At 34.3% G+C, this 11,838-nt stretch overlaps 2 protein-coding genes across 2 annotated transcripts; both read right to left on the bottom strand.

The window, feature by feature from the left end:
• Window positions 1-60: 60 nt before the first annotated feature.
• On the bottom strand, window positions 61-2,448 carry LOC129295537 (disease resistance protein SUMM2-like). Its single transcript, XM_054934060.1, has 4 exons — window positions 2,122-2,448; window positions 1,393-2,047; window positions 306-455; window positions 61-219 (listed from the first exon to the last, which is right to left on the bottom strand). The coding sequence occupies exons 2-4, from the start codon at window positions 1,879-1,881 to the stop codon at window positions 61-63; spliced, it is 798 nt and encodes a 265-aa protein (XP_054790035.1). The 5' UTR covers window positions 1,882-2,047; window positions 2,122-2,448.
• A 7,105-nt stretch (window positions 2,449-9,553) lies between these two features.
• LOC129295538 (oil body-associated protein 2B-like) lies at window positions 9,554-11,022 on the bottom strand. Its single transcript, XM_054934062.1, has 4 exons — window positions 10,734-11,022; window positions 10,158-10,240; window positions 9,917-10,031; window positions 9,554-9,810 (listed from the first exon to the last, which is right to left on the bottom strand). The coding sequence occupies exons 1-4, from the start codon at window positions 11,020-11,022 to the stop codon at window positions 9,554-9,556; spliced, it is 744 nt and encodes a 247-aa protein (XP_054790037.1).
• Window positions 11,023-11,838: the final 816 nt, after the last annotated feature.

Here is an 11,838-nt window from a genome sequence, read left to right on the forward strand (position 1 = left end):
TCTGTAAACTCTTTGAAGCAGAGTGTCTTTAATCTCATCTTGAGAGCCATAAACTCCCAATTAGATGAGTATTAGATCAGCTAATGCCTCCATAACATTCCCCAGGATCGGCTTTCTCCATTCTAAAGCATCAAAAGTATTGGAATTGGACAAGTTCGCTTGTAGTTCCATCGTAGGTATCCTGGGTATCATATCCTCCATTACATAACAGTGTAATTCCTGGAACAACAACTCAAAAGGGGTATAAAGATCATCCAAAACATCAAAAGCCCGAATTGGAAATCATGGCTTCTTGTACTGTGCACCCTGAGTTGTTCTGTTTCTTTCTTCTGTAGGGATTGAGGCTTGTGTGTCTGGGATTTACTTGAAGTGGGATAATGACGAAGAAGACTGAGAGAAATTGCTGCAAGGTCAATAATTCCAGCAATAATTGCTACCACAGCACACATCTTATCCTGTAAAAATATAGCAACAGAGGAGTAACTTTCTCAGAGATATCAATGGCTGTTTGGATCTTCGAGAAACTAGAGATAACATGATTTAATTTAAATGGGAGCTAGTGCGAAGGAGAGAAACTTCCCAGAAATTGGAATGCAGCTTCGTGATTATACTTTAAGATGGGAATTAAAGGTGATAGGACTTGGGTTACAGAAAGTACTTTTATAGGTTAGAATTTCGATCATGTTTTGACTGGGCTTTGACTTGGAACAGTTTGCTTTCTATTCTTTGTCTTTGTCTGTTCTAAAATTCGTTTCACACCCAAAATTTGTTTCCTTTACAATCATAATCATCATTTTTTTCTTTCAGCTAGAATAATTACACTCACCATTAGGAGCAATATACTTGACAAGAAAAGAAAGTTGGTTATGATATAGAATAGAGAGGCCAATTCATATTTTGAGAATTAATTTATAACTAGTGCTGTATATTTGGTTATCATGCCACTCTAAAGTGATTTTTATGACTAATTATCTTTTAATATTGTTAAGTTCAAATATTTTTTAATATAATGTTTTTTTATTCACAACGTTTAAATCATCATCAACTTTGTTTAAAGGACATGGAGTCATCTTTGCACAACCCAACCATCATTGATTAAATTCTCTTAATAGCAAAAACTAAGGGTGATTATATTTATACAAGCAAGCTTACACCGAGTTATTAATTTCAACTTGAGGGACCACATTGTGGAATTGAATTGACGACTTCCACATTTCTATCACTAGTAAACTTTTCACCACCCAGAAGTTTCCAAGTCTCAACCAAAAACTAACACACACATACATAATCCCCTTACAATACAATGACACACACATACAATTAGGAAACTCTCAATAATAAAAGGCTGAAGCTTTTTATCAAGAAATAGAATTATTAGATCATAAAATTTACATGGGTATGCATGCGGTTGGATAGCACATCTTCAGACGTAGAACTGAGTAATATCTTGCAGCCTGTGTGGTCTGCACCATATGGAATTCCTAGTTTGCCCAGGTCAAGCCCCTTGTGGAGGTTGCAGAGTACAACTAGAATTTTCTGCTCATTCTTGACCCTATGCATCAGTTCAATGGCTCTTTTATCTTTGGACACATGAATGAAAGTAAGCCCTAGTTGACTTGCAATATCCTCTTGAATCTTCCTCATATCAGGATATTTGGTTACAGCTGCAGTCACAACCATGTCAAATAGTTGGTCTCTTTGAACTCTTCTGCGAACTCTCTGAAGCAGAGTGTCTTTGATCTCATCATGTGAGCCGTAAACTCCAATTAAGTGAGTATTAGGATCAGATAAAGCCTCCACAACACTATTTAGTATTGGTTTTCTCCATTCCAAAGCATCAAAAGCATTGGAGTTGCACGGAAATGCCTCCCTGTTGTGCATTCTTGGTTCAGGCCCTGAATAATCTCTATCTGCTTCTTGTCTTTGGATCGAGGCTTGTCTATGTGGGATTCGCTTGAAGCAAGAAAATGACGAATAAGACGATAAGAAATTGCAGCGAGGCCAATAATTCCGGCAATTGCTACAGCAGACCGCATCATAATTAATCCTGTAGTGAAGATCAGGACATGAGAGAACGTAATATTTAGAGCACAAAATTGTAATACAGGAACAGAAGAATACCTTTCTCAAGGAGATCTATGAGAAAACTGAAAGGGTTGATGTTTGGATATTTGAGCAGTAGCTTCTTTTCAATAAAGAAGCAACAGGAAATTGGATGGGAGTTTGAAGGAGAGAAAGAACCTAGAAATTGGAATGGAACTTCGTGATTATATTTTAATAGGAGACATTGACTTGCGACGGTCGCAGACATTCTGTTATTTATACATTTAAAAAACTTACACATTATTGTTCTACCAAAAGCGTACGGACCATGTATAATAGACAAACATTGTATTATTAAATGTATCGTTCTTGTCATGTTACTCAAATCTCCACAAGGACTTGAATTCCTTCCTTCTGCAATAAGTCCTTAGAAATACATAAAGGCCACTTTGAGACATGACTACTGCAACACCCCTTGGAATACTGCTGCCTCATTTGCTGGAATTCTGTTGCTTGTTCTCTCTTTAATCCAAGCAGTTAGTTCTATCTTACAAGTGGCACAACAATTTAAGCAGGTCTCATCACATTGAGTTTTTCTTTTTCATTTCTTGTAATTTATACCTTTTTTAAGAATAAATAAGCAAATTATCCTTAAATTTTAAATCTAATAACACCACAGACCTTAAACTTGTTTATTGTACAAATTATTCTTTCAACTTTTAAAAATAGTATAATTTAGCCTTGTTGTAAACAAAAGTTAATTTTAACTTTTAAGTTGACTAAAAAGATATCAACAATTACAAAAAAAAATGACTTATTTAGTTTTTGGGTCTTTTATTGTAATTTTTTGTAATTTTTGAGACTTTTTTTTATAATTTTTTTGTTATTTTTTTCATTTCTGGTCATCAAATGATCAAAGCTAAATTTAATAAGTATACAGAGCCCTCATCCTAATGCTAAAAATTTCATTGCAATTCTTGCAACCAATTAGGGACATGTTGTGTGTGTGTGTGTGTGTCATCTCCTTGCACATCAGTTTCTCTATTTTCAAGCTTCATATATTGGACATGACGCACTTGGTTAATACACATCCTGACGTCATTAATAACTTTAACAAATTGGTAAGAGACTTCAGAAAGCTAGCTTCCATTTCTGGTAATCCACTTCAATTTAATAACCTTTAACCCAAATACACCAAATTAATGCCCTGTGAGAAGAAGAAGAAAAATTACATAACAGGCTGAAGGGGAGAGGAATATCCTAGAAATTGTTGTGCGGCTTCATGACCTTGCATAAGCTTATGACAGATTACAGAACACAGGCTAAGTCTTTCACCGAAAACTACGCAATATTAATTATTATTAAACGCAACCTCCAGCTGCCATTATTCCACATAATCCTATAGAGGAAAAAAAGAGCAAGCATATAATAAGCCCCTTACGACGTGGAAACTCTAAATCAAAAGTTTAAAGCATTTATACATGAAGAGAATCATCAGACCAAGAAATTTTTTTAGGTATGCATGTGGTTGGATAGGACATCTTCAGTTGTGGAAGTGAGTAATATTTTGCAGCCACTGTGATCTGCACCATAGGGAATTCCTATCTTACCCAGGTCAAGCCTCTTGTATAGATCACAAAGTACAATCAGAATTTTCTGCTCCTTCTTGATCCATGAATCAGTTCGTTGGCTCGTTTATTGTCCTTGGACTTTTGATTAAGTGTAAGCCCTAGTTGACGCGCAATATCCTCTTGAATCTTCCTCACTTTAGGATCTTTATTTACTGTAGAAGTCACAACCATGTCAAATAGTTGGTCTCTTTGAACTCTTCTATAAACTCTTTGAAGCAGAGTGTCTTTGATCTCATCTTGAGAGCCATAAACTCCATTAGATGAATATTAGGATCAGCTAATTCCTCCATAACATTCCCCAGGATTGGCTTTCTCCATTCTGAAGCATCCAACGCATTGGAATTGGAAAAGTTCGCTTGTAGTTCCCTCGTAGGTATCTTATCGTCCATTACATGACAGAGTAATTCCAGGAACAACTCGGAAAGAGCATAAAGATCATCCAAAACATCAAAAGCATCAGAATAGGAAATCATGGCTTCTTTTACCGTGCACCCAGGTTTGTTCTGGTTCTTGTCTCGGGATTGAGGTTGTGTGTCTGGGATTTGCTTGAAATGATATAATGACGAAGACGACTGTGAGAAATTGCTGCAAGTCCAATAATTCCGGCAATAATTGCTACCACAGCCCACATGTTATCGTGTAAAAATATAGCAACAGAGGAGTGACTTACTCAGAGAGATCAATGGCTGTTTCGGTCTTCAAGAAGCTGGAGATAACAGGATATAATTCAAATGGGAGCTAGTGTGAAAGGGAGAAACTTCCCAGAAACTGGAATGCAGCTCCCTGATTATACTTTAATATGGGAAGTAATTAAAGGTGATAGGACTTGTTTTTTTTTTTTTTGACCTGGGATAGGACTTGGGTTGCAGAAAGTACTTTAATAGGTTAGAATTTAGATTATGTTTTGACTGGGTCATTGACTTAGATCAGTTTGCTTTCTCTTTTTGTTCTAATTCGTTTTCATCCATCTTTTACTCTCTCTTCTCTGCTCCCTTTGCCCTCATTTCTCTCTCTTCACAGAATCAAATTTCTCTCTGCAACATCGTTCAAGTCGCTGAAGATGGAAGAAAAAGAAAAGGACTTGTTTCTGGTTTTCTATTCCTGTGTTCTACATTACTCCTCATAATTATTATTTCTACTCTTGTTTTCATTCATCGCTTTCCGCGTTTTCAACAAAGATTAAAAAAAAAAAAAAACGATTTGTGCTGTGTGTTCAGAATGTCACATGCTTCTCACTGTTCGCTTGGTGCTTCTTTGAACTCAAAAAAAAAAAAAAAAAGCATTTCGCCCAAATTTTTTTTTTACCATCATTAACATTATTCTCTTCAGCTAGAACAAGTACACTCAACATTAGGAACAATAAACTTTAACAAGAAAAGAAAGTTGGTTATGACAAAGAACAGAGACCACTAATTCATATTTTGATAATTAATTTATAATCAGTGCTGTATCCATGATTTTCTTCCATAACTAAATATATTTTAACATTGTCAAGTTCAAAAATTTGCTAATATAATTTCTTTTATTCACGCAGTTTAAATCATCATCATTGATTAAATTATCTTAATCTTTAATTATCGGAAAAAAAATATTCAGCAAACTAATGGTATCATATTTATAAAAGCAAGCATACACGGAGTTATTAATTTCAACTTGAGGGACCATGTTGTGGAATTGACTTGATGACTTGTCTTCCACATTGCATTCACATTTCTATCACTAATAAACTTTTCACCACCAAACACATACTATACATAATCCCCTTACAATATAAAGAACACACACAATTAGAAAACTCTCAATAAAAAAGGTCAAGCCTTTTATCAAGAAATAGAATTATTAGACCATAAAATTTATGTAGGTATGCATGTGGTTGGATAGCACGTCTTCATATGTAGAAGTGAGTAATATCTTGCAGCCTGCAGCTGTGTGATTGGCACCATATGGAATTCCTAGTTTGCCCAAGTGAAGCCCCTTGTGAAGATTACAGAGTACAACGAGAATTTTCTGCTCATTCTTGATCCTATCCATCAGTTCAATGGCTCTTTTATCTTTGGACACGTGAATAAAAGCAAGCCCTAGTTGACTTGCAATATCCTCCTGAATCTTCCTCATATCAGGATATTTGGTTACAGCTGCAGTCACAACCATGTCAAATAGTTGGTCTCTTTGCACTCTTCTGCGAACTCTCTGAAGCAGAGTGTCTTTGATCTCATCATGTAAGCCATAAACTCCAATGAGATGAATAGTAGGATCAGTTAATGCCTCCATAACATTCCCCAGGATTGGCTTTCTCCATTCTAAAGAATCAAAAGCATTGGAATTGCAAGACTTCCCTTGATATTCAAAAAGAGGTGGAGGTATCCTACGTGTCATATCCTCCATTAAATGACAGTGTAATTCCTGGAACAACTCGAAAAGACTATAAAGATCATCCAGAACCCAAAGCATCGAAATTGGAAATCATGGCTTCTTGTACTGTGCACCCAGGTTTCTTCTGGTTCTTGTCTCCGATTGAGGCTTGCGTGTCAGGGATTTGCTTGAAGTGAGATAATGACGAAGAAGATTATGCGAAATTGCAGCAAGGCCAATAATTCCGGTAATTGCTACAACAGACCGCAACATTATGAATCCTGTAGTGAAAATCAGGACATGAGAGAACGTTATATTCAGAGCACAAAATAGTAATACAGGAAAAGAGGAGTACCTTTCTCAAGATGATCTATGAGAAAACTGAAAGGGTTGATGTTTGGATCTTTGAGAATTAGCTTCTTTTTAAGGAAGAAGTAACGGGAATTAGATATGAGGATGACGGAGGTAAAGATCCCAGAAATTGGAATGAAGCTTCGTGATTATGATTTAACAGGGGAAGTAAAGGTGAAGACCGTGTCGGAGAAAGTACTTTCATAGGTTAGATCATGTTTTGACAGGGACGTTATATTGACTTGCAGCAGTTTGCTTTCTCTTTTTTATTCGTTTTCTTGTTGTCTTTGTTCTGTTTTAAAATTCATTTCTCCCAAATTTTGTGTGTTTCCTTCACCATCCTTCAGCAGTACACTGTCATGAATCAAAACTTACTAATCTACTAATATGACAAAAACACAACTAATCTCTGTTTAATGGAAATTCCAAGTCTAAATACATCATTTCAACATGAATTAAGTAAAAATTACATAATATGAGATAATGGAACAAAAAACATAAGAGAAGGGAAAGCCACAGAAAGTTGCAGAAAGAAGAAACTCCAGAGTCTGTTATAAAAAAAAAACGAAAAAAGAACAAAAAAAGAAACTCCAGACTATGGTCAGAGAGGAGATATGTGAGGTGTGAGAGAGAGAGGTTTCACAAAATTCATCCACACTCTTTTCAAAGCCCCTTCTGTGTCCACATTAACCTATGTTGTATAAACACTTCGACATACTTTTCGGTCCATTAACTCCACCCCTAGCCCATACGTCTTCTTGGCCCATTACAAATAAGCCTGGTATCATATCATGACATGCCTCAATATTTTAAAAGAAAAACATAATCATTAGTTCCTATAGTTTTATCAATTTTAACTTTAGTCCCTATAATTTTTTTTCAGTATTTTTAATCTCTATAGTTTCAAAATACTGTGTCAATTTTTTTTTTCAGGTTCCTATAATTTTTAATTTTTTCAATATTTTTAATCATTATAAGAACAATGGAAAAAAATCACAGGAACTAAAAATAAAATTTGATAAAATTATAGGAATTGGTGATTGTGTTTTTCCTATTTTAAAAGTAGATTTCAATCTGCTCTTGAATCATCTTCACATTTGTATGAAGTTTTGATTATTTAGGATTATTATCACAAAGAAATTCCATATCGAATAATTAGAAAATATATTAAGGATATACAAATTTGGAATATGTCTGAAGTAGATCATCTTTAGACATATTAATTTAATATAAAGAATTTGCCATGGTATTAGAACCAACTGACCAAGAGAAAAAAATAAAAAAAACAAAGAGAAAAAAAGGCATATTTAATTTAATATAAAGAATTTGACGTGGTATTAGAACAAATTGACCTAGAGAAAAATAAAAGAGAAAAAAACTAGGGGAGAAAAGGAAAGTTAAGAGAGAGTGTGATTTTCAGAGCACAAAATAGTAATAGAGGAACAGAGGAGCACCTTTCTTAAGGAGATCTATGAGAAAACTGAAAGTTTTGATGTTTGGATCATTGAGAATTAGCTTGTTTTTAAGGAAGAAGTAACGGAAAATTAGATAGGAGTGCAAAGGAGAGAAAGATCCCAGAAATTGGAATGAAGCTTCGTGATTTTATTTTAGGGTGAATAGCAATTAATTTTCAAGAAGATCAATTTTGTAAGTTCAGCTCTCAATTTTATAATTTTGTTGTGATATATTTACAACTTATTTTTCAAATCTTAACAAAAATATAAATGTTTCATTTTTAATGTTAAGAAATATTAAGTCTAATAGCTTAAGGAATTTGCAAATTCAGCTTTTAATTTTGTAATTTGTTATGATGCATATGTAATTTGTTTTTCCATTTTTAATTGGGAACATAATATTTATTTGTGTAAAACTAGATGAATTTGCAAGAGCAGTTCTCAATTTTACAACTTCATTATTATGCATTTACAACTTATTTTTTAAATTTTAACAGAAATAGAAATGTTCATCTTTAATGTTTAGAAACATTAAGTATATTGTTCATTCCTTGCCTATTGCCTATTTATCAATAAAATAATTAGATCATCCATTTTTCTATTGCCCATTGTTTATTCTTCAACCCTATTAAAATTTTAAAAATAAGTTGCAAATGCATTACAATAAAATTATAAATTATGAGCCAAATTTAAAATATTTGGGATTGTTAGATCTATTACTACTCAAGAGACTTTGTTAACACTTTAAAATTAATTAAGACTTAATTTAAATTAATTACTTTCCTGGATACTTAACCTTCATTCTGCCTATATTTTAACAGGGGAAGTAAAGGTTGGCCCAAAAAAACACACACAGGGGAAGTAAAGGACTAAAGGGGAAGACTTTGTGTCATAGAAAATACTTTCACAGGTTAGATCATGTTTTGACTGGGACATGGACTTACAACAGTTTGCTTTCTTTCTTTCTTTTTATTCCATTTTTTTTTTTGTCTTTGTTCTGTTTTAAAATTCATTTCTCCCAAATTTTTGTGTGTCTCCACAATCCTTCAACAGTACACTCAATATTTTTTTAAGTTGGATCGCAGCCTCCTGCTCTTGAATCATCTTCAAATTTGTGTTCACATAAAACACTTTTGTCTCTTTCAACCATTCTACGAAGTTTTGAGTATTTGATATTTATTTATGATCAAAGAATGTTTTCCTTTTTCTTCTCATGAAGACTGCATCTTACTCAAATTAAATATATATACTCCTTCCGTTGGGTATGAAAAAGAACTAAAAAATGGCTCTTAATTTACGTACATTTTTTTAATATTATCTCTATTTAAATTCATTAATTATGAAAAAAATATAATGAACAATTAAATTTTTTTCATTTAAATAAAAGTAAAATTAAAAAAAAAATTTTCAGACAAAGTTAATGACTTAATAATTTTTTTTAGTTCCAGCAAGATTATTAAAGATGTCTTATAATAGAGGCATTAGACCTTATAATAGAGGCATGAGGAAGTGTTTGTGTGTAACATAGCTAAAATAAAAGGAATGGAAAGCAACGAAGTCAGTAGCAAATGCAACATCTAGAGATTTATTACTTATTATTGAGAGTTGCACTGGCGAGGCATGCTAGATATAACATCTCTAAATAATTTTCTAAATTTATAAAAGGTCATAACAAAATTATTCAACACACAGTGCACACTACACACACAGATACGCAAGTGTTCAAGGAAAAGGTGCATCGCGTTTCATTTCAGCCTCTTCAAAGTCAATGGCAAACCCTTTGCCATGTTGCTTCCAATAATCTGCAATGGGACTGATCATCTCAGGCTCTTCAATCTCCATCCTTGAGCTCTGCAGGCTCTCTGAAGATATGCCGTACTTGGCATCCCTCTCGTGCACCAGCTCTGGTCTCACAATCCCAGGACTCACAGCTTGTGGGGACATCATCAGTGCTGGGGCCCCCATTGGCAGCTTGTCCCCTGTTTCCCACAATCAAACTCAATCATATATATGAGTAGAGCCAGATTCAATATTCCTAACTTTCTCACTGAATCCATCTGTGAGTGATGATCCAAATATATATACCTCGATCAATTTGCCACGTGCACCAGAACTTGCCGTAAGTTTTGGCGAAGTTTTCAAGCTCTGGCTTTGCGATCATCTCAGGAACTCTGGGGTTCACCCATATCCCGGATTTTATCTGCATCCATTCATATTCTTTCTTTTCAACACTTGCTTCATAAGAGATATATGTGTATATATGTACGTATAAACTACAAACAGAAAATATACAACTGTCGAATATTCTTATTAATTAGTTCAAAACCTCGTAAGCATGAGAATGCCAAAGCCTCTGCTCCTCCGGTGGAAAAGTTTCAAATGTATTAGCAGGAACAATATACTCCACACCTGTCAACAAAGACATTATGAAAAAGAATATCATTTTATACATATCGTACATGATATAAATACATAAATATCAAATAATTCAACTCTATTGTGACCTCTATTTAGGGTCTCTTTTCTATCATAGTTGAACATTCAAGTATAACAACAAGATATCGAGCAGCTATATATAGAGTGTCAACTTCTATCATGTGAACTAGTTCAAAATACATATGGCAATGAAATATGATATTGCATTATGCATATAATAAATGACATATAGGAACTTGTCTATCCATAAGATGGCATCAATGTTCAAAGTATACAAATACATTAAAATTGATTTTTTTATTTTAACTAAATAACAATATCTTGGTCACCGTGAGTCATTTATGAAGAATTAATACTCAAGTGTATATATACACACTAAAATCAACTTCGAATGCCGTTTACAGGTAACAATATATATATGAAAGACAGATAAGAGAAGAAAAAGAACAAGTGAAGTGGTGCGGACCGACGAGACGGGCTTTGCGATCGTTGGAGCTGTAGACTGCACATTGGACGAAGTCCTGGGAAAGGCGGGAGCAAAAGTGATGGGTCTCGATCTGCCGGCTCATATCGTGGCTGAAAATTCCGAAGCTGCATGCATGCAGGCTGAACTGGTTGATCGGCTTCAGAGTCTGCATCATCTCTGCCCCCGTGTCGATCGCCTTCTGCCCTGTAGACATCGGCGCCCCAGGAGTAGGGTCCGATGGTGATCCCTTCGCCGGTGTCGGACCCGGTGACTGGTCGGTGGAAGCCATCGATTGCGTTCTCTTACACACACAGACCGTTGGGTTAGTTTGCTCTCGGAGAGAGGAGATGATGATCACTTATAAAGGGAGAGAGAGAGAGGAGGAAGATGGATAAATAGAATACGTTACGTGGATGGCGCATTGGGTCCCACGTAGACATGCATGCATGGTGCTAACGTGGCAGAGATCACTGAGCTGTGTGACCTGCTGGTGTGAGAAGAGCAAACTCTTCATGAGAATTTGGAATCTTCTTCAATTTCTCGTATTATTAAATAGAATTAGCTAGGTCCAAAGGATGTGTGGGATCATCTTGCTCTTACACGTACGTCGAAACGGAACTTATTTATTATCAAAAAAAATTTACATAAAGACAAAGAGAATGAGACAATCTAAAGTCATACTCTTTTAATTTTATTTATAAATTATTTTTAATAATTTTATCAACATCAATACAATAAAAACATAAAAAATAAAATTTTATAAAATTACAAACATAATTTTTAAAAAATAAATAAATTATATAATATTATATTTTCTCTTTCTCTTATTTTTTAAGTATAATTTAGACATTTTATTTAAAATAAAATTTTATTATTAATTAATAATTTATAAAGTAGATTACTTTACATTTTTAAAAGGTGACTTATAAAGTACACCAGAGGAATACGTTGTATTGATACCTCCTTATATCCAAAGTCATACTATAGAACGGGAGGCTAAACATCTGTCCATCAAATTGTAAACGTGCCGTCGTCCTCTACTTAGCTTCCACGAAAACTTGTTGGTCATGGTGTGAAATCGAAGAGGATCGACTAAGCGTATATC

This window comes from Prosopis cineraria, unplaced genomic scaffold (assembly GCF_029017545.1).
Source record: "Prosopis cineraria cultivar Desert tree isolate PC_DT_omini unplaced genomic scaffold, ASM2901754v1 PC139, whole genome shotgun sequence".
Taxonomy (NCBI): Eukaryota; Viridiplantae; Streptophyta; class Magnoliopsida; order Fabales; family Fabaceae; genus Prosopis; species Prosopis cineraria.

What these genes read in the sequence shown, in the direction of transcription:
- LOC129295537 (XM_054934060.1), bottom strand. Translation starts at nt 1,881, where the DNA reads ATGCACAACAGGGAGGCATTTCCGTGCAACTCCAATGCTTTTGATGCT. An exon ending in CCAACCGCATGCATACCCAT is followed by an intron (nt 456 to 1,392) that starts GTAAATTTTATG and finishes ATATTTTTACAG; the next exon opens with GATAAGATGTGTGCTGTGGT. An exon ending in AAGAAACAGAACAACTCAGG is followed by an intron (nt 220 to 305) that starts GTGCACAGTACA and finishes TTGTTGTTCCAG; the next exon opens with GAATTACACTGTTATGTAAT.
- LOC129295538 (XM_054934062.1), bottom strand. Translation starts at nt 11,022, where the DNA reads ATGGCTTCCACCGACCAGTCACCGGGTCCGACACCGGCGAAGGGATCA. An exon ending in GGCATTCTCATGCTTACGAG is followed by an intron (nt 10,032 to 10,157) that starts GTTTTGAACTAA and finishes GAATGGATGCAG; the next exon opens with ATAAAATCCGGGATATGGGT. An exon ending in CACGTGGCAAATTGATCGAG is followed by an intron (nt 9,811 to 9,916) that starts GTATATATATTT and finishes TGTGGGAAACAG; the next exon opens with GGGACAAGCTGCCAATGGGG.